Source organism: Aulonocara stuartgranti (assembly GCF_965226115.1).
Source record: "Aulonocara stuartgranti genome assembly, chromosome: 17".
Taxonomy (NCBI): Eukaryota; Metazoa; Chordata; class Actinopteri; order Cichliformes; family Cichlidae; genus Aulonocara; species Aulonocara stuartgranti.
This window is the reverse complement of record NC_138953.1, coordinates 33,330,466-33,353,231: the sequence shown is the minus strand read 5'-3', so window position 1 is coordinate 33,353,231 and position 22,766 is coordinate 33,330,466. Positions and strand designations below refer to the sequence as shown.

Genomic DNA, 22,766 nt, shown 5'->3' with positions numbered 1-22,766 from the left:
GTCTTTAAATTCTAAGTTAAGAAAATTCATCTTAAATTATTCGACAAATTGTAGACACAGTTTTTTACAAATTAGTGAACCTACTAAGACGCTCGCATCAACCTAATGAGTTCCAAAATGTTCTTTTGGCTTTTCTAACTGTGTATTTACTCCATCCCGACTTTTTTTAGAGATGATTTTTGACATCAAATTCAAAATAAATTTTTATGGGACATTCCTAAGTTTAAACATTTGAGATTAATGTTCTATTGTGAATATAATTGTGATTTTTTTTCATTGATTGTACTCATTTGTATTTTTGTATTTCCTTCTGATATCTGTACCTAAACCCCATATAACGGGATTCTGATTGCTAACAGATACCGATCATGCCTATCATTGGTTGCTAGTGTACATTGTAGGTTCTGGTCATGAAGGTAAACCTCCGCCATATTACAATCAATAACATTCACTCTCATTAGCAAGTCGTTTCAGTGGCACAGCACTGAGTTGAAATTAATTAAACTCTGCCACATCACCTTTTTCAAATAATTCTCTGTATTTTATTGACAGTCCTTGATATCTGTTCAGCAAAGCGCCACAAATCTCTTCTTTCAGTCAGTTGTATTTATCATATTTAATAATGTTTCAGTGGTATTTGATGATCTCATAACCTCATAACTCATAACCTACCTTCCACATGTTTTTGGACTGCCTCCAAAATGGAGCTGGTGGCCTGGTGTAGACTTCACCATAGGGACACTGGGAGCGAGCATTACGGATGGCGCCACTGGGATGAGGGGGGCAGAACTGAGGCCAATGTGGATGTGGCTCAGAATCATATAAACCCTGTCCACTAATCATGCACTGGTTGTCTGGACTGGAGCGCGACTGGAACATTTTCGAACAACCCAAAACTGGATCTAAGGAAAAAAAGGAAATAACAATTAGTCAGCAAATTAACCAATTCTTGTAATGAAATTGTTACATTATCCTTATTAAATCATGATTTACACTTGAATTTCTCAGCAAATATCTTGTTAAAGAAAGGGAAGCAAGAGGGCAGAAAGTGGCTGCACTGTTGGATTTGGGGCCTGTGTTTGCATGAGTTTATATTCGTTACTAAATCAGCAGGGTTTTTTTAGACAGCTATAGACTCCAGCTGATTAGTTACCAAAGTCTAACATGCTGTTAATCTTGAAAGTAGGGCGTTTTCCCTAAAGACATTAGAGGAATAATTTCCAACTACATTAGCACACATCAGTCACAGTGGGATGTATCTATCACGTGGAAACAACTTGTAGGAGACTTTAGGCATTTAGCAGAACAGCTGTCCTTCACAATTCACTTGCCTCATTCACATAAGTGGTTATGCAAAAAGGTCACTAACTTTACTACTACAACTGCTAATACTACTACTTCCTTAGTGTCTTTTTTTGTTTGTTTCTGTCTGGGAGCCTTGCTGTCTCCCATCAGATTTGAGAACTTGATTGCATCCACTTACAGGATTCCCTCAAATGTATTGAGTTCAGGAACAATAGTAACTTACTTGAGTTTATTTGTGAAATGACTAAATGGCTCCACATTTGATTTACTAAAGGTTTAATTCCATAAAACGTTTAGTATTTCCATTAACGAGTGAATAGACGAGCAAACGTGATTACTTGTACGACTGAAATAACAACAAGCAGCATGCCCCAGATGAAAGCATCTCTGAGGCTGTGGCCTAAGCAGAATCAGTTGATGTATAAAATCAAAAGCAAGTTTGATTGGAATAAAACATTTATGTCAACCAGCCTTTTATATTTAATTGTTAATATTATCAGCCATTGAAATGGCAAGGGGCCTATTAGGCAAATAGCAGGCCTATTGTATTTTCTTTTATTATTATATTTATTATTTTACTTGCTGGAAACCAAGACATTAAAGATCTATTAGTAGTGCCAGACAGGGGCAAACACATTTGATTTTTCTAACTTAACTCTATTTATCACTTAATACATTACTGTGCACCTCTTCATTTCTTTATATTTTGCTAGGAAGATGGAAACACATGTAGCAGTTTATCAAAACACGCAAACGTATATGCAAATACAGTATACAAGACAAAAACAGTTTTACACGTCAATATTTGCTGTGACCACATTTATTCTTCAACACAGCCTGAACTCTCTTAGGCACTTTAACTTTCTTCTCATTTCTTTACGGAGTGTTCAGGAATGCTTCTCCAGGCTTCTTGAAGGACATTTAAAGACCTTCTTACCTTTTGGTCTCTTCGCTGCTAAGAAGTTCCACACACAGCTTCAATAATGCTGAGGTCTGGGTTTTAGGGAGGCCAATCCACGACTGATAGTCAATTTCTATCCAGGTATGCTTTTACTGGATTGGCAGTAAAAAAAAAATGCTGAAAAATGAAGTTTTTGCCAATCAAATCCTTTCCAGACTGTATTGCACTGTGGATCAAAATCTAATGCTGATGAGTTCGTGATTCCATCAGTTTTGACAAGATCTCCAATGCTGCAGGCTGAAATGCAGTCCCAAACCATGAGAGAGTCTCCAGTGTGTTTTACAGATAGCCCTCTTGCCACAAGTGTCCAGTGCAGTTCTTGTTTAATTTGGAAAACCTAAGAATTTTCTCCTTAAGAATGTCTTCTTCACAGCCACCTTTCCACAGGGACCACTTCTAATGAAGCTTCAGTTAACAATAGTTGGACAAACAGAAAGCCAGATGCATCTCTTGGGACCTGTGTCAGGTCTTTATTGGATTTTTTTCCCCCCAATTTCTTAAAGACATGACTTTCAGATTTAGTTCATCAGCTGTCAGTTGTTTTATGGGACTGACACTTCATCTTTTGTCCTCCACTTGTTCAATTTCCTCAGATTTTTTAAAGACACATTTCCCACCATGCTGAGATATGCCAAGTTCTCAGCTAATAGCTGTTTGTGAATTACCTTGTTGGTGCAAAAATGCTGTTTTATGCCTGTCAACTGTGTAATCCTTGGCATTTCAACTAAAGAAATTGGAAGAAATTATGTGTTTTTGAGACAGGCTGCTGGTAACAAAATGAATAAAGATACAGTGTGATACAGTTCTTTGCTAAGTTGTCTGTTTTGTGTTGACACAACACTGGCTCATCACTTGAGTGAGCGGCCTTTTTATGCTTGAATGATTCACGGGACAGTGCTAAGTGGCTTGACCATTCCCCTAAAAATGGTCGGACTGGAAATGAACTATTTCTCAAAACCACTTTAAAATTATTATAAGAAAGTCTGACTCCTAGAAAGTAAAATATAGATAAAAGAGGGGTTATTCAAGACTTTTACAGAGTGCTGTGCTTAAAAAGTCTGAAACTATGTTTTAACTGGTTGGGAAAAGAAATCTCACTTTCTTGGAGTTATTTTTATTTTTTGCCTTCAAAAGATTCAAGAAGATGTCTAACATGGAGAATCACTGGTGACATGAAAGGAATTAAAATGTTCCACTCTAAAATAAAGGTGATTGGTCCTCGCGGAAACAGACTGGGGAGACGAGCCCAGAAGTAGGTTAGATGGGGAGAAGTCGACAATAGCCGATGATCCTGAGGGGGAGCCAAGCAAGGGTGCAAATGTGGAGGTAAGTAAGCACTTCATATCAAAATTACAATATCTGAGTGCAAATTAGCTGTCATAGAGAAGTAGTAACACAGAATACATGCAAAATAAGAGAGCATTTATCACAGCAGAACAGCAAGCAGAACTGATTGAACACAAAGAGGGGGAAGGGTGAGAGACTCGAAGGATGTGCGCGATTATAATCTTGCAGTGTCTTCTTCCTTCCCTCCTTATTATGTGGGAGGTTAATTAGCTAGGCATATGGCTGTCTAAGCACAGTGCAAACAGTGCTTAATTGCCTTTTATTCTGAAGCCAACATCGCAGAATCTGCTAGGCACTTCTATGCACCGTGTAAAACCGTGTAGATGACGTAGGCCTGCCATGAGAAAACAGGTTTTTGTAAATGTAGAGAAAGGGTTTTGTCCACCTAGCTGCATTCCTGCAAAAATGGTCATCTGGAACAAGTGGTTTGTTTGTGTGGGTTTAGTGTGAGTCTTTGTCTGTGGTTTGTGGGCCTCTCTGTTAGGCCATGAGCAAGGCATCTTTCTTAATTAACAATTAACTAAGTGTTTTGTGGGGATGGCAATGCCACTCAACAAACCTTTTGTCACCCAGTTATCCCTACTCCATTACTAATTCATAAAGTGCACATTTAGATCAAATGGATGGCTGGAAGTGAAACACAGTATCACTGCCTGTTTTCTTAAGTGAATGTTTAATGCCAGTTTTCACAGTTTCAAGACATTATAAAACCAAATCCCAAAATATTGGAATGCTGTGTAAAATGTAGATTCAAAAAATGCAACATCTGCAAATCTCATAAATCCATAATTTGCAACAGAACATGTATCAAATGTTTATACTGTGAAATATTACTATTTCTTGAAAAAACAATCTCCAAAAAGCTGTGTCAAATTTTTAAAAATGTGATTCTGCAATCAAATTCAACATGTTTTTCTTTAAGTGATACATTTTCTCAGTTTAAACAGTTTTTCTATGTTATATTGTGAATAAAATCTGGGTATATGAGATTTGCAATCTTGTTTTTATTTATATTTTACACAACAGCCCAACTTTTTCCCAAATGTGTGAAAGCACTGTGTGTGAGAAACTGCAGCTGCCTTTAAATTGCCATACAGTTACTACAGTCATATGTGGCTAGATGCATGTCATATCAACAGGGGTACAGTTTGTGCCTGTAATAACCATTTTATCATTTACTCTAATATTCCCCTTACATTACAATAGAATGAATCAGTTGGAGAAAGGGACGATAATTATTTAATTGATTTCTTTTAAAAATGTATATTTTAAAAGCACAGCCTGAATGTGTTTTTTGTCTTCCTTCCTTTGAATCCAGGTTGCGTCTCATTCTTGCACTATTATAGACCAACATGGATTATTTGAATGAATTTACCTTATTCATTCATTTTCCTTTTTATTCATTTACCTTAATCTGAGATTTCTAAGACAAAACGCAACCACATAGCATCCTGTGTTCGCTCAGTCTCTTTAATTACGTTACCCTAGTTAACATGGCTCATTAAAAGTTACACGTTGAATGACCATGCAACACTCTAAACAGTGTGACTGTGATGTCCTGATCTCATGAGACCACCATCTTATGACCCCTTGCTTGTTTAACAAGTGTTACCCCTAATTGAGCCTTTTGATTTGCTTTTGTTGCAACTGAGAACTAACACCAGTATTAAAGGTCTCCTGCTGCTCTGAAGACACCGACTACAGTTAAACTAAGCCACGGGGGTCACTGAAAAACAACAAGCAGCAGCACTACAGGGGTTACATCTCTTTTCATTAGGTTACAGGCCTGGTGCCATTCTCTGTAGATGATAGATGACCTTTTTATCTGTCATGAGTGACTAGTTTTTATCTTGATCTTGACAAATTTAGTTATGTTTTTGTGCTCTCCTGCTATGCCCTTCCAGTCCATCCACAGATGGCTGCCACTTCCTGAACCTGGGCTGTGTCTGTGGTTGCTTCCTGTCAAAAGGGAGTTTTATCCTTACCACTTTAGCCAAGGCCTTGCTCATAGGGAATTGCTGAATTGTTGGGGTTTTCCCTCCAATATTGAAGGGATTTGTAGTATAAAGCACCTTGACTGTTGATGTGAACTGCACCGTTTGAAAAACTAACTTGAACTGAATTGAACTGCATCAGAGTTTTAGTAATCAAACACAGTCTGTATATAAAAGATGGCCATAGCCATTGTGATGCTATCATTAGTTTGTGGACTCACCCTCAGAGTGAGGAGAGAAACCAAGTACACTCGACATTCTTTCATTTCATTTCATTTCTTTATTTATTTCACACATGGTTCAACAGTGTTTCATTTCCTACATACAGATCCTCCTTCCCATTAACGGCACTGTCTTACCATTCGCAGTGTGTCCAGTTAAGCACTCCTTTACAATCTTTTTTTTCCTAAATTTACAAAACATACATCACACTGTATTGGAGAAAGCTTCTAGTCTATGAGCGAGGTAGTTTCCACAGAGAATTTGATATACTGAAAGTGGACTTGTTTTTTACGCAGGGGAAATTATAAAGAATGCATATTTAATGCATGACCTTTTTCTACAGTCATTCCATCTATCAACCAAACCAAGCTCAACCATCTCCAATTTACATAAAAAATTTTATGTTAGAAAACTTTCATAATGGTTGTTGTGAAATTTTTCCTTCATATATCACATACATTTTGGGGGAAAGGGTCAGTCTGCCCACTTTAAGGCCTTTTTCCACACACTGTGTTAACTATTCTAGTTATAACTGAGAAGATAATTTTGTTAAATATATAAATTTTTTTGTCCTCTCAGTATATTTTACTCTGATTTATCAGACTTTCTCGGGGCAGTTGGTCTCAAGATTATAGGTAGGTAGAGTAGGTCTTAAAAAATAAAGATTCCATAATGTTCTTCTATTTGGGATAGACTATGTTCTGATATTTTCGTTTTTCTGGTACGGCTTCTGATATTTGCACAATCCTATCTAAGCATGAGAATTACATGCAAATAGCATTTTCTTCATTTTTGTGACTAAGAATTTCCGTTAAAAAGTATTCTACATCCTACATTTTTCAGCATTGTGTAATTCAACTACATCCCATTCAGATATCGTCACTAGTTGTCTTTTGCAATTTGACGTTTTTCATTAATGTGTGATCAAATACGGGACTTTGAAGGAATGGGGGACTTTTTTTTTTCATATTTTAACAAGCCAGTAATCTGACATTACATTGATGGCTCGGTCTCAAATGTTAGATCCCGATTAATGGTAAGAAAGACCAGTGAAAGCTTCTGGCTTTTATCTTTAATAGTTTTAAGATGTTTTTCCTGAAGACAATCTGATATTTGAAGCTAATATCAGATTGTTTCCAAGCTAAAATATGACAGCACTCATTATATGTTCAAACTTTGTACCATAAAAAATGATACAACTTGAAGATGCTCAGGTAGGAACTGTTCTAAAAGTTGAAACCCTTGTCCATCTTTTATATTCAGTCTACGTTATTAATTGACTACTTTGATCATGACCCCGATAATCAAATAATCTATTTTAAATCATAACTGTCTCTGTGTCCATGTTGCACACACAAACCTTTACCCACCCATGTTGAGGCAGGAAGTTAGGAGTATCATTGCTGAGGATTTTCTGAGTGTCTGTGTCACAGATGAGAAAACATACACACACATACACACACACACGGACGTCTGCCTCATTAAAACCTATCCCATAGATGTACTACTTTGTGCAGCTCTTCACTCATCATCACCTCCAATCCGCTCAAGCCTTGCCTCCCTTTGAGCTTCGCTACTTATTTTCATCAAGGCTTCTCTCCCCACCTTCTGCCTCTCTCTCGCTCGCCGTCTTATCCACAGTGGGCTTTGTCACTGGGCTGCCATGTATTTAGGAACCTATTTACTTGCTTTTTCCACCCCTAATTCTCTCTTATTGTCACTCCCAGCATCCCACTGCGTCAGGAACAAGGCCTCCACAAGAGTTTTGTTCTCTGTGCCCAAGACATGAATCACTGAACCAAGATAATGATGAAGAGCTCAGACACACTGCAGATCAAGCCTCTATCACCGATCGTGCCAGCAAACACACACCGCTCGTAGGAGGTCATTATTACAGAGGGCTTTCAGTTTGTCTGAAGAGCCGAGGTATTACAAACCTGTGCGTTTTAACTGGTCATCAAATTTTGGGTTAGATTGCAGTCACTTAAATAGGGTTTTGAGATCCATGCAACAATATTTATTCCAATGTCACTTTATTATGATTCTGTTTTCATTCCATTAAAGAAAAAAAATTAATAAGCTGCACTGGGTGATGAGGTCCACCTATAAAACATTAAGCTCCGAGAATTCATTAAACCTCACAGCATGTCTCTCAGATGATGATAATAACATTACATTTAGCTAATCTCATATAATATGATCTTTGAGGCCTAAACAAAATTGTGACTGAAAACTGTTTGCCACATGTTAAGAAGCCCCAGATATGCTTGTCTGTATTAGTCCCACTAGCTGACAACGTGACATATAGAAGCTCAAAAATGATGATAGCGAAATCAATTTAACTAAAATAAACTTAAAACCAGAGGGGTCAATGCAAGGTCAACGGAGAGACTTGACGGTTGTTCTGTGGGTACATTTAATAATAGTTATGAAACAGATTAGGTTTTGTGAAAAAGAAAAAGGGGAATCGGCTTTTATTGTCTAACAAATATGAAACTGCTGGGAATTTTTGTCACATAAATAAACCAAAACAACACTCACCTGGGGCTAACCCTTAACCACAGAATCATGAAGTTGATACTTGTGCAAACTCATCCCTGTGGTTGTTATGTGTCTGCAAAATAACTGCCAGGATGTGCGTTAATTATGAGATCTCCAGTTAAAAGTATACATTTTTAAAACTAAAGCACTTTCTCTTCTCTAACGCTTGCTAAACTGAATGCTAAAAGATGAAAATGATAATTCTGATGAAGGAACAACAACAGAAAAGGGGATGAAACACATGCTAAAGCATGCTCGTGCATTGCCGAAAACAACCCCTCTCCAGAGATGGGAAACAGAGAGGTTCTGTATGTGTCAATCAGATCCATTTAGTGACATCAAAGAGCGGATTCAGGAAGAAGCTGTTGAGAGTGGATGAGCATTCACCTTCCCTTTTCATCGGTCAAGGGCCACAGCTGAGAGGAGGTTGCCACAGGCTCACTTTGAAGTCAGTCCTCAGAGCAGACAATGTTTACATTCTTCCAGCACATTACCCCATTAGCCCATCATTTCTTACATACATCTGTCTACCGCCTGCAGAAATGGCACCTAGAACCTACTACTTGAAGCCACATGATACTGGGCTTGGTCTTCCAGGTTTCTTATTCTTATTTTTGTTGTTTCTCAAAGCCGAGATTATATTTTTTCACAAAGTCTTAACAACCATGTGTAAACAAATATGTGCTTCTGAGGAGGTGAAACAGACCAAATTGTCATTTTCATATTATCCACAAGGTGGTGCTGTGGTGCTCTCACTTACTCACTTCAGAAGCTTTAAAAAGAAAGAACAAAAAACCCCAACTTTTATTTCCTTCTTGAAACTGTTTTGCCCCCACAAACAGAAGAAACAAATCCTAGAATATTTGAAAGGCAGAATGAGTGTCAGTTTTCAAATGTCATTACTGACAAGTCATGACTCAGAGAAGAATGATTTCTCAAAATTGCAAAACATATGGAGGGCAATGAGTGCAGTCAGTCATGTCAAAGTACCACTTCCACAAAGCTGCACGCTACTCCATATTTGCACTCCACCCTTTGAAGATAGACTGGAATTGCAGCGCTGCACACATCTGTGGTGCTGCACACTGCACCCCTGCACACACCACTGACACAATTTCTTTCACCTTCTCATATTTTTGATTAAAAGCCATACTGAATTCTGTCATTGACCTTTTAATAACAGCTAAAAGCCCCCAAACATAACTGGATGCAATCTCGTAATTATACCTTTTATGATCATTTCTGTTCATCCTACTGCTCTACCACTGATCTTCATTGTGACTCACTGTCCCATTAGTCTTTTACACACATCCCCACTCTTTGCCACACCGCTCAGTCTCTCCACGCTTTTTTTTTCTCTTCCCCAAGCCCCCACGCTGCACACGCACTCCAAAAACAACATTCCCGTGATGCAAGATTAGAGAAGTTTTTCTTAAAATATTGTAAATAATATCAGATGACTGAAAACGAGGAAGTCCCCCATGAGGAACTTTTCCCGCTGTGTCATTCTGATTTCTAAAAGCGGCACCCAGACAAACATACACAAACAGACCACATGCCCACGCGATAATAACTTGTTGTTAGGTTGCAACTGGAAACAAAGGATGCAGTGGGGCTTGATGCAGCATGGTTATCTTGTCCAAATATTAACTTTACTTTTAAAATATGAATATAAAAATGAATATAATGAAGAATCAAATTATTTTAGTGTATAGCAGCAAACTAAAATATCCTCATTGTGTTACATAACCATCTCTGAGATGTCCCGTCTCAGAAATATGAGAAATGTGAGCCTTGCGTAAGAAAAAGTTGAGCATTCGAGTTATCGTAAAATGATTATGCTGACACCACTCAATAATCTTAAAATATGAGCAACATGTTTATATCTCAATAATGTCTATCCAAATTGCTTACATTTCTCAGCACTATGCTCACACGTGAGCACAAAATCTATTTATTTAAGAACCCAATAAAACATACCTGCCTACCGGGAAGTATCAAACTTCCTGTTAAACAGGATGTTACTTGTGGAGAAGTGAAGGACAATTCTTCCTCTTCATCACACATGACAGCAAGAACAGGTGATATGCATTATACATATAGAAGTAAAATTATAGCCTGCACAATATTAATTGCATTCTAGTGTGTCTGTCAAAGAAAACATTCTCATTTACCTGTTTGTTTGGACTCTTTGTTGAAAGTCTCGTTGGTATATTTTATGTAGCTTTTCTATATCCAAGTGCAGCTTCAGTTTATCCAAGTCAAAGTGCTTGTTGACGTGTGACACATGGAAGCCCGAGCCAGTGAAAGGGCCCCAGATTTAAACCAAATTCTATTTCCTCTTTTCAAGCGGGGTGCAAAGGGAAGCTTTTACGTCAACTGCCCCTCTGCCACTCTAACAGGAAAAAAAAAATCACAGATTCTTGCAAGTCATTGTGTGACATAATGATGGTTACTTTAATCTTAGCGTCTTAAAGTTTTATGTGAAAAGTGTAAAGTGGTGGACAGAACTTACTTTATACCTGACTTTGAGGGGTTTTTTACTGGAAATTCTCAACAAAACCACAGTACTTACCAGGTAAATTACACTCCAGCTGATAATGCAGCATGCTGCCTCACTTTGATATTGTTGTCAAGGTCGACACTAAAAATAAAGGCTTGACTTTCAAGTGTAGACAGAATACTGTTAATTTCATATTCTTGAGACAGTTTGTTCATAACTGATCAGGACTACTTGAAATATAAGAACAAAACACACAAGTGTTTTCGGTCAGCTTTATGAAATTGTGGCATTTGGTTCCAGATGGAAAGGGCTTCAACACTGCATTCACGGTCACACTGTAATCTGCATGATAACAATGATGAACAACCCATCAGGGACGATTTAAGAGAAAAAGCCTTCAAATTCCCCTTCAGATGCATGTTGATTGTGTTTATTCATGGCAGTTAGGTTGATGAGGGAGCAATATGGAGGAGGCTGGATGGACACTTGTTACGCGTTACCGTTAAAATAGCAGACATCTCTTGACAAAGAACAAACAGCAAAGGCAGACTGAAATCAAGGCGTCTGTGAAAGCTCTCAGGAATGCAAATTCAAAAGCACTTCATTACTTGCTTTTTCCCTGCAATCTTGTGTCTGAGAGACTGAACTAAGTGGTTAATCAAGCCAAAAACCAAACCTCGTCTGAGGGGCCAGAGAGGAGGCACCTCTGCTCGCAGACAAGGCCAAAGCTGTGAGTATGTCAGCACATGTGAAAATACACAACTATGTGTTTTTAGAAACTCATAAGAAAAGGATAACACTCAAAAATAATTATTATGAATGAATGAATGAATGAATGAATGCTTTATTGGCCATATGCAGGTTGCCCCACAGAGGAATAGGACCCCCCCCGACTTACACACACAACAACAAGACATCACATGGGAATACAGTCGGAGACCGGCAGCGTTGAGAGAATAACACTGAAAAAATTACACAACATTGGGAAAAGTACAAGAGGAAAAAAAGAGACCTCTTCACACGCTGGGCAACCTATGGGAGGACAGCATGAGAACAGGAAACAAAAAAACGTGACTTGTTTTTGATTTTGATACTCTGTGGGTAATTTCCTTGTTAGAATTACGGGAAAAGTACTGGCATCTAGATTTACCAGCATTTAACTGTTATTTTGTATTATATCAACAATAACTGTATTTGTTTTTAATAAGTCTCTGTCGAGAGTACAAGCTTTCTAATACTGTCAGCTTGTCATTCTATGGTTATTTCAGTGTTCCTACTGTTCTCCCTATGAACAGTTTAATGTTCTTGCCCATGTACCATGCAGTAAGTATCTTGTCTTCCTCGAACTAGCACATGATGTTAGCTTTTTCGCAACTCCCATAGGTTACAGGAATGTTGCTGTGGTAAATTTTCCAACAAAAACCCCCAAAGATGAAGTGATTAATCACTAAATATGATTAATCACATATGGAGGAGGGTGTATGGACATTAGGAAACTATTAAAAACCTACAAAGTCTTAACGCAACACATCATCTTAAACTACATTGTCCCTATCAAATTAAAAACTGTAAGCGTGTTGTGATAATGGCCCATTATAATGGAACGCACATAGCACATTCACCACAATTAAAGTCAACACACTGATTATTAATTAGAAGGAAAAAGATGCTGAATTATACCATAAGACAGTGGTTTTCTCATCAACATCAGCATTTACAGTATTCAACTGTATTCAAAACACACAAAAAATGGTAGATTACTTTATTATTACTGTATTTTTATTTATTTTACATTTTTAAAGCAATTTGTTACAGTGTACAACTCTTCTACTCTTAGAATGAGTAAGTTGGATTATTTCTATGACATGTACTGTATGACAGAAAAACAAACAAATACTGTAATGAATCCAAAGGGAATTCAGTCAAAACGTCAGAGATGCTGTCGGGTTATGTTAATACATAGTCCTTTTCACACACACACATTCCCTAACATTATTTAAGAAAAAAAAAGAGTCTGAACTATTCTGGTAGAGATAGATTCTTCTCTTTCTCGCTTAATCAGGGTCTTAACACAATTTTAAGGCTATGTGAGCCTTCACACACCAACAGAGAGGGCACAAGTCCTCTGTTGTCTGAAGTTAGATGCATTAACACGATATCTCAGGATGGAACTTGAGCACTGATGTTCCCCTTCAAACTGTCTTAACTGATTTAGTACCATAAAAGCGTTCGATTCGTTTTTACATATCTCTGTAAAATATGATAGAAAAAACAGTCGTGAATCTGTGACTGCGTGCGTGAAGTGCACGCTCACATTAATATGGTAATTTTATACATACTGTATATCACAAGACATGCCCCTGCATTAGTCAGTAGAAACTATCCAGCAACATCCTGTAGACTAAGTGCCAAAATATGTTCAACTTGCTGCTTTATAATACGGATAAAAGCTAATAAACAGTATTTATTTTTGTAGTTGATTAAAAATTACCAGCAATCGCCAATCAACTAATCAGCCGATTAAGTAAAAGCTTTAGATCTAAATCTATTTAGACTGTCTGCTGAATTTAAATATCAGCTGGATTATTCTAAGTTTATTCTTCCTTGATGTCTGCAGGGCTCGAATCAGCCCAAATTATCTCCCGTGCCTCCAAGAACATGTAATGCACCTGACAAATGACCATGATTTACTTATGACGTAGGGATTTCTCTCCCTGATCTTGTTATTGTTCAACAGGCGGAATGTGCGGAATGCCAGTGTGTGAGTGAACTCAGCGAGAGCCGACACTCGACATTAGATTTATGGGTGAAGATTATGACCCAGGGCGCTCTGGCAGAAACAGAGAAAAAGACAGCAAAGCCAAGGCCAATGGTACAGACGAGAGGAGGAGAGAAAAGGCAGGGAGAACGGAGCAAATGCCAAGAAATGAAATGAGGTGTTTGATCTCTCCAGGACAGGCCAGGTCTTACCCGTGGAGTGTCTGATCTGATGTAGAACCACTGAAAGCACCTCCAGCTGCACAAGGCATTCATTACAGCCACACGTACTGGAAGAGGAGAAATACATTGGAATCTATGTATTTATTTGTGACGCCCCTCTCTGCCCGTTCCACTTCACCATCCTATAAAAATCTATCTGTTCTCTGCAGATTCTTTGAGAATATACTCCTCCAACACAAACCTACCCTCTTTGTCCAAAAGTTTCCTTGAGAGACACTCGGTTTAACTCGAAGCCTCTGTTGTCTCTTCAAATGCCCGCTCGTTTTTCTTTTCTTTTATTCTAATCGATGCACTTGGCAAAGTGAAACGGTGTCTGCCTGCAGACGCAAAATAAGAAGCTCTGAAATGAAAACCTCCCTTTTAGGTGGCAATTGTATGTGGCTGTATCTTCGTCTGGTTTACCTGCGGGTCTTTGATCCTGACAGTGTGCGACTGCGTTTGATTCCTGGGGTACTTTGACAGTTTGCAGGCTGGCAAAAGGCCCTCCAGTGTCTGAAGTTAGATCAGAGGAGAGAGGGCCTGAAAAGCAGGCGTCCAGCTGGGAGAAGATCAGAAGAGACACAAACTTTAGCGAGAGCCATTGTGAGGTACACAGTAGCTGCTGGCTCCCGTAACTTTTCTCTTTGTGTGTGTGTGTTTTTCTTTTTTTCATATGGCTATCTTCTCCCTCTCTTATCTTCGTCGCAGAAGTTGAATGGCTCAGTTAAAGGTCTGCGAGGTTTTATCTGATTTCGCCAAAACAAGTCACCTTGTATTTGTTCCCTCTTTCAACTGTCTCTGAAGGTTTAAGGCCGGTGTGTGCTGAACAATGCTACACATCCTCTTTAAGAATTTAGTGTAAGAATATAATGAAGATCTCCTAAAAAAAATAATCCTAGAAACATAAAACAAAAGTCTTTAAATATCACATCCTATGTCCAGTCAGTGTGCTTAGAATAATTATTGTAAATTGAAATTAAAATGTAAATGTGAGCATGAGTTTTTGGGAGCCTCAAGTTAAAATATCAATCATTTCATTTACTGTAATTACTGCGTACACTGACAAATGTCTAAAATTATGGAACTGTATTTCCTTTGAGCCTCAGTTGGGTGATTTGAGGAGACTGTTTCACAGATTTGTAAAGCGTAACGGTGCCCTCTAGTGGTGCAATGGTAGACTCGAACAAAATTGAAGATAAAAGCAAAGAGGTTTTATTTTGCCAGTTAGTTCTGGAGTTTGGTTAGGTGAAATCATATAAATGCCACACTGCAAGACAGAAAACAAAACTGTGCAGGTATCGTACTATGCAAAGGTCTTGACCTGTCCCTCAATGTCTTTATATTTTTCTTCCAATGAGTCACACTCGGTTGTATTTTTTAGGTGGCCTTGGACAATAGTTCTCCAGATTTTTCTGAACTGTTCCATATTATTTCTTTGGATTTTGGCTCCCTTTTCACTTATTTGTCAGACATGTCCTTTTACCTCATCATAATAATTATTCAAGCATAAAAAAGGCACCTAACTCAAGAGATGAACCAGTATTGTTCCTGCACATAACAGTCAACTTGGCAAAAAAACAAACAAACAAAAAACCTAGCTAAATGTTGTGTTTTTATGCTATTTGTTATTGGCAGCCTGTCAAAAACTTTGTTGCAGATTCTTTAGTTAAATCTATTAAAAAGTACCCCAAAAATTAGTTTTATTAGTCCCACCTGTGGGACTAATAAAGGTCATCTTAAAATGTATTTCTGCAGAAACAAGGTGATTCGTGTTACCCAAAAACTCTACATATCTTGGTGTGGTGTGCAGTGTGTCCTTTATTGAGCACAAGTTGCAGGCCTAAAAACTAAATTCTCCGGCTATTGGAGACTAACTGAAATAATTTCTGAAGACTACTTAAAAAAACTACCAGAAACGCTTGCTTGAAAAAGTTCAGTCTGCATTAAAAAAAATAAAGGTGGTGATACCACATACTGACTGTTAGAATTGTACAAACTGTCTTTTTGTTTCATTTTCATCTATGCTTGTTCCCATTTTCCTAGCAAAATATAAAGAAATGAGGGGTAGTATGAGATTTTTGCACTGTACTACATGTTTTATTGTTTGTTTGTTTTTAGGTCAGTATTTTCTGGAGCATTATCCATAGTCCTTCAGTATTTTATTAATATTTATTTCTAAGTTACTTACGATTGTAAAGGTACTTGAGCTTCCCTTTAAAAAAATGTCAATCAATGTAAAATGATGCTGCTTATCAGTAAATACACTGGAAGGTGCGTGCGACTGCCGCCTGTAGCACATCCTGCAGAAAAGAATTAAAAGACATCATTAATCGATCGATCGACGATGCTAGCGATCTACTAGCTCTCTGCGGCGCACTTGGCATTTGCTCTCGCTCGTCGTCTGCTTTCAACCACATTCAGGTTCTGCTCGTTCACTACAGAAATGGCAACTTCAGTGAAACTCAACACCGGTGCACAAATGCCCATTTTGGGACTGGGGACGTGGAAGGTGCGTCTGCTTTCATTTATTATGCCGTCCGACTTTGCACAAGTTTGTAGTTAGCCTTTTATGTAGGCTAACATGCCAACAGAAAATATGGTTGGAGGACGAATAATGGCCGTTTAAAACAAGTTTCTATCGTATTATCTTTCGACATTTCGAGGTAAATTGCATATACCGTCTACAGAAATTACTGCTCGACATTATTTTCACTTTAGGACCCCACCTTTGGGAGTGGAGCCAACCTTGGCCGAGTTTCTAGAACCATGACAAAGTCTGTGCGAAGCTGGGGCAGTCCTCTAATGCCCCACGTTTGCTTCACTGTTATTCAGTGCGCAGAATCAAGAGTAGTTTAAGGATTTGTTACAAGTCGTTCTACGTAACTGCTGCTGAAACACAGCTGATACATTTACCCTGCTTGTGTAAACAGTAAGGGCAGCAAGTTTAGTGTACTTGAAAGCTGAGATCGCTGTATTCTCCTTTTAGATATATCCATCCATCCATCCATCCATTCGCTACCGCTTCTCCTTTTCAGGGTCGCGGGGGGCGCTGGAGCCTATCCCAGCTGTCATAGGGCGAAAGGCGGGGTACATTTAATGAATATTAAATGTATTGACCTTTCCTTCTTAAATAAAGGATGGAAATTGAATTTGTCCCCCAGATGTTGCTTTTAGCTAAGTGGGTATAATGGAAAAAGTAGCAATTAACATTAGGAAAACAGTTAGACTATAGCATCACTGGACGAAAGGTATATGTGAAGAGGACACGAGACAAGGGCAGTGTAGATGTAACCTATTTAGTGGTCCTTTCCCAACAAGACAAAATCAGGAACTGGAACTCGTGTTTTCTAAGTTACATTTTGTGAAGTGTGCAAAATGTTATCTGCATAGAGACAACAGGTCCATGTATAAGTCTACCATGATGTTTTGGTACAGCAGTCTAAATGATTCTTTTAACTGCCAGGGTGAAGTACCACAACAGCTAACCATCTCTTGTTTGTTAGTCTCCACCTGGCAAAGTTGCCGAGGCAGTGAAAGCAGCCATTTCTGCAGGTTACAGGCACATCGATGGTGCCTACGTCTACCAGAATGAGGTAGAGGTGGGTGAAGGTATCCACACTATGATCAAGGATGGTGTGGTCAAAAGAGAGGATCTTTTTATTGTAAGCAAGGTGAGCTATTGGTGCAAAAAGTACCTTTTTTTGTTTGTTTGTTTGTTTGTTTTTTTAAGATTTTATACTAAATTGATGAGCAGTGCTTATGTGTGCTTTCATTTCCCAGCTGTGGTGTACTTTTCATGAAAAGTCCTTGGTTCGGAAGGGTTGTGAGAAGACTCTCAGTGATCTTAAACTGGACTACCTAGATCTCTATTTAGTGCACTGGCCCATGGGTTTTAAGGTAGGACCACTTTTGTTTTAAACATAAAAATATTTTAACTCTTTGCTGCCCTCATCTTGTTTAGTGGCATATAATCCTTTGTCATGTTACAGGCAGGTGATGAGCTTTTTCCTTTGGACAGTACAGGACAAAGCATCAGTGATAACACCAGCTTCCTGGAGACATGGGAGGTAAGTTAATAAGACTGTGTGGGATAGATTACACTTTGCCATACTTATAGTGCTGTGCTAATAATTTTGTGTATGGTGTGAGGATTACAGAGGTCAAAGTATATCACTTTAGTGACAATGGCAGACTTCATTTTGTTTTGTGGAGGTAAGAAATTGCGTTGCGTGTCAAACCAGGAAAAACTGCACCGAGAATGTGTGACAGGGTCAGTCATTTTGGATCAGGAAGGATCGTGGTTTAAGGGAAAAGATGGTCATGTTATACAGATACACGGCACTAACATTTATCAGAAATGTCTTCATTGGCACATTATTTCCTCAGTCCCATCTGCTTCCAATCAGTCAGCATTTTTTATGCAAGACAGTTCTCCTTGTCACGCTGCACAATGGGTAAACCACTTCCTTGACGTTGACAAAAATGAAATAATGAAATGACAAGTCCAGAGTCCTGAAATGAACCCAACTGAGAACTTGTGGGATTTTCATTGAGGACAAAGTTATGGCCGAGGAAACCACCACAGTTATCAAACAGTGAAAAAATATGGGAAGAGAGAAAAAAAACAATTCTGCAGATATACTGAGGTAATTACAAGAAATAGGCCTCCACTACTTCCAACTTTCTTTTTTTTTCTGTAGCCATTAATAATTTCATTATTAATGAAAATATCTTTTCTGCTTCAGTGGTTACTTGTCTGTAATTCTGATTAGTTACTTTTATTTATTTTTTTAATCTGTTTTTAATTTTTCAGACAAAATCATCATCTTGAAGGAAAAAAGGGTTTTATATCATTGCATATCATGCGTGCTCACACCAAAAGTCCTTGTGCACCAAAGTCCTTGTGTTTATTTTTTTATCCCAAATGTTCTCAGGGAATGGAAGAGCTGGTAGATGCTGGTTTGGTCAAAGCTATTGGGATCTCCAATTTCAAAAAGGAGCAGATTGAAGCCATTCTCAACAAGCCGGGCCTCAAATACAAGCCTGCCAACAACCAGGTATGCTAAATGATTTGTATTGTATAAAATAACCGTTTCTGTTTGTTGTTGGAGTTAGCTGTTGTGAAAGTTAAATACTCAGGGCTATGAAGGAACAAGAAAACATTAATGTTTCATGCTTGCTGTTCTTAAAGGGCAAGAGGCCGTAATAGCATTATCTGTCTCCTCCTGTGAGGCCTGAGAAATAAATGTCTTGTTAGTTCATGATGGGCCGCAGCAGTTTCCCCTCAGGCTGGGCCAATTAGTTGAGGTGACCTTATATTTTTGTTTGTTCTCAGAATCATGGTTTACCATCAACGTCACGTTGTGTCTTATATTAGATTAAAGCACAATTCTTTTCCTTTTTGTCATCAGAGCACAGCAGTGCTATAGCTGCTTATCAGGAAATTTATCACTGAAAATGATGCCAAATGGATCCAGCAGACTCTGAAGGCTTATGGTCTTGTATCTTCTTCTAAGCCAGTACTAAAATACTTCATTTAACCATGCTAAGAGTCTTTATATACAAATATTAGTCCTTTGACAAGACATTCAATGCAGAATTTTTAAGTGAAGCTGTTTTTCCTTCTCTTTTCTTCAGTCATTTAATGGAAATACTAAAGTGATAATAATAATACATAATAATAATAATAATAATATGTGCATGTTTTGAAGGGGTTCAGTGAAATGATACATGCATAGATTTATCACTCTTATTTGCTTCTCATTTTTCCCACTAGGTGGAGTGCCACCCATACTTGACCCAGGACAAGCTGATCAACTACTGCCACTCCCAGGGTATCTCTGTGACAGCTTACAGCCCCCTGGGATCCCCTGACAGACCATGGTCAGTAGGCATGGCAAATATGTTTGCCTCAAAATGACTTCAACAGGCCTTGAAAAGTGACCAAATACTCCACACTCACATTGGTTGATTCCCTTTATAATATTTATCAATACTGTTCAGCGTATTATATCCCTTTAGCGAGTTTCAACTCATGACTCTTGTTCCTCTTTCTCTCTGTGGCACATGTTGTCACGAGTTTGATATTAAGTAACAAGCCAATGAGACCAGGGTCTCATTTATTTATTTTTTTACAGAATACACTATTTTGTACACAGAGAAAATCTTATTGAACATGTATTGAAAATGCAGGGCTAAACCAGAAGATCCCTCACTCCTGGAGGATCCCAACATTAAAGTCATTGCTGAGAAACACAAGAAGACACCTGCTCAGGTACAGCTGTCCTTCTGGGCAGAACATGCCACTGATATATTCTATTTTATTTTGAGTAACTTCTATCCAAGAGAAAAAAGTAAAATCAATCTGCCTGTTGTACTCTGGAACATTATATTGAGCTTAATCACCTTATCACGTTAATAGCCTGAATTCTTTTATTTCCAGGTTCTGATCCGCTTCCACGTCCAGAGAAATGTGATTGTGATCCCTAAGTCAATCACACCGCAGCGCATTCAAGAGAATTTCCAGGTCTTTAGCTGGGGAGATTGATTATCCTTCCATTTTGTTACTTAAACTTCTTTTGATTGGGTCATTATTCTTATATTTTATACACATTTGCAGGTGTTTGACTTTGAATTAACTGAGGAGGAAATGAAGACTATACTGGGATTTAATAGGAACTGGAGAGTCTGTCCAATGCAATGGTGAGACAGGATAATTGTGTGCGCTTTAAACAAAGAGTTGTGAGTTGGATAACAGGGAGTCATGACTTGAATTTCATTTTTTTCTTTTCTCCCTCTCTCTCTTTGTAGTGCCACAAAGCACAAGGACTTTCCATTCAACGCTGAATTCTGAGAGGAAAACTGGAAAGTTTCCACATGTTAACGCTGGGTCTTTGTTATTGCTTACTTTCCTCTTCTTTATGTGTTTATGCTGTTGGGTTATTGCATATAAAATCAATCAAATCTGGAAAAAAGTTCCCACTTCACACTCAAGCACGTGAAAGTTATTGTACAAAAGAAGTCAGTTGACATGAGGGGTTAGGTGGAAACACTGATTTTTATTTTTTTTAATTTTTTTTTTTTTTTTCATGGAATGACCCTGCTGTAGCTTTGACTCCTCTTACATTTCTCAGGTAAAAGAACACCTGCTTCCTGTGTTACCACTAAAGTTTATACACACACTCCAAAGACAACTTGATGCTTAATTTGATCTTTGGGTTATTATAACATATAATTATGTTTTGGATTTTGCACTCCTGTAGTGGCATATTGGCATTGATCCTTGGGGTGAAGTAAATGTATTTGTTAAGTTACTGAAGAGAATAAAACATAGACTTTACAATGTCATTTAGTTTGTAGTTTTTCATGTCTAGCAGTGTCACATGCAAGAGCAATCTTAACTACCTTTAAGCTTTCATGTCCAACAATTTTTAAAAATGTATTTCATTTATATAGAAAATTTGATTTAATTTGCATTAAACGTGAAACCTGCAGTCCCTGACAGAGGCAAAAAAATGGCGAATTTATAAACTTATCTCTGTGAAGCACATGTTGCCTTAGAGTCATGCCATACAGTATTTGGTGCTTTGTATTACTGTGTATTACTGTGTTATAATGGTGTGGCTTTTGCTTCTCATGCTCGTTTTATTGTCGAGCAAAGCGAGCGCGTTCACTCCACACTAGGGTCTGCCCATCTATCTGCAGTGAAATCTATTGTCAGATGGAGGCAGTGTACAAGTTATGTGCTACAACCGGTCTGTAGGCCACTCTTTCTTGTGTTGTTGCTGTTCTGCGAGCCGGCCGTAGAAAAGAGCGAAGTTGTAGGATACAAAGAGCTGACGTTAAACTGAGTGTTTAAAAACAATTAAAAGTCTTACTCCTGCCATTGTCTGTGCTTTTCATGCTTTGTTTTATGATCTTTGAAGTTTATTTACTGTTCTCCGTTTCCCATGAACCCCTGTGTTCCGTATTCCAGCGCACTTGTCAACCAGCTGTCAATAGCCAGTCACATAAGTCATCTACTTCCAGCGACATACAGTCAGGATCTTCGAAGACTACCCTGCAGCACGCTTGTTAGAGCTCTTCTCCTCCTGTGTGACTGAAAATTGTACACGGATAGGTACATTTGTGGGACTAGAAATCCTGCTTCAGTTGTTGCTAGTTTAATAAAGTCCCGTGGAAGAGAATAAAATAATTATATTTAAAAATAAGAAGGAAGGACCAGCCCAAGCAGAGATTTATTGTATTCAATTCAGGTTTATTTAACGTTAACGGAGATTTGCCGTGTTAATGCGGTTATGGCGTTAACGTCATGTTAGTGAGATTAACGCTGGCAGCACTAGTATAAATAAAAAGAAGCACAATGAGGAACTGTAAAATGTACAGTTCAAATTGGATCTACAAAAAGAATAAAAACTTCATAAAAGAGTTTATGAAAGTTGGCTACACTATTGTATTTCGTGAATCTGTTCACTCCCATAAAGTGATGCTAGCATTGCATCACCACACAGAAGTAGCAGTACCTTTTTGGTCTTTTAAAAAATAGTTTGTCTTATGAATGATTTATGAATTAAACACTCTTGGCCCACAGGCAACATGTTTAACATTCATGGCATATAGTTATAGAGGTTTCTGTCATGTCAGCAGGGTGCTGTCATCTTGTTGCTCTTGGGCAGCAAACTGCATATTTTCTTATTACACTGTCTTTTCATTTTTTTTAAATTATGTATTTATTTTAAAATGCAGTAACACAAAAGACATCAATGTCTGATAAAATAAGGAATAGAAGGGGATTTGACCTTTCACCCAAGGGTGAAGCAATCCTTTCAGGAACCAAAGCACCAGCAACTGGTAAAATTAAAACAAGTTTATTTATTCCCTCAGAGCAACGGTATACAGTTAGGATTCTCTTCTT

General features: G+C 38.1%; 2 protein-coding genes across 3 annotated transcripts; one reads left to right on the top strand and one right to left on the bottom strand.

The window, feature by feature from the left end:
* Positions 1–686: 686 nt before the first annotated feature.
* On the bottom strand, positions 687–17,349 carry LOC309692229 (uncharacterized protein; the record flags this gene model as incomplete). 2 transcript variants are annotated; one of them, XR_014272252.1, is made up of 5 exons in its annotated part: positions 12,734–13,920; positions 14,059–14,190; positions 14,276–14,411; positions 16,041–16,152; positions 16,579–17,349. XR_014272252.1 is itself a non-coding variant. In XM_082510542.1 (4 exons), the coding sequence occupies 4 exons, from the start codon at positions 16,149–16,151 to the stop codon at positions 840–842; spliced, it is 387 nt and encodes a 128-aa protein (XP_082366668.1). In that variant the 3' UTR covers positions 687–839. The 2 variants fall into 2 exon arrangements, 1 of the variants encoding a protein (XP_082366668.1); XM_082510542.1 differs by lacking the exons at positions 14,059–14,190; positions 16,579–17,349 and adding an exon at positions 687–902 and having other exon boundaries at positions 13,844–13,920; positions 16,041–16,151.
* Positions 16,188–21,735, top strand: LOC309692228 (aldo-keto reductase family 1 member B1-like). The gene is made up of 10 exons (XM_082510541.1): positions 16,188–16,361; positions 17,356–17,523; positions 17,633–17,749; positions 17,842–17,919; positions 18,787–18,909; positions 19,629–19,735; positions 20,045–20,126; positions 20,295–20,378; positions 20,472–20,554; positions 20,663–21,735. Exons 1-10 carry the CDS (start codon positions 16,296–16,298, stop codon positions 20,703–20,705), a joined length of 951 nt encoding a protein of 316 aa, XP_082366667.1. The 5' UTR covers positions 16,188–16,295; the 3' UTR covers positions 20,706–21,735.
* Positions 21,736–22,766: the final 1,031 nt, after the last annotated feature.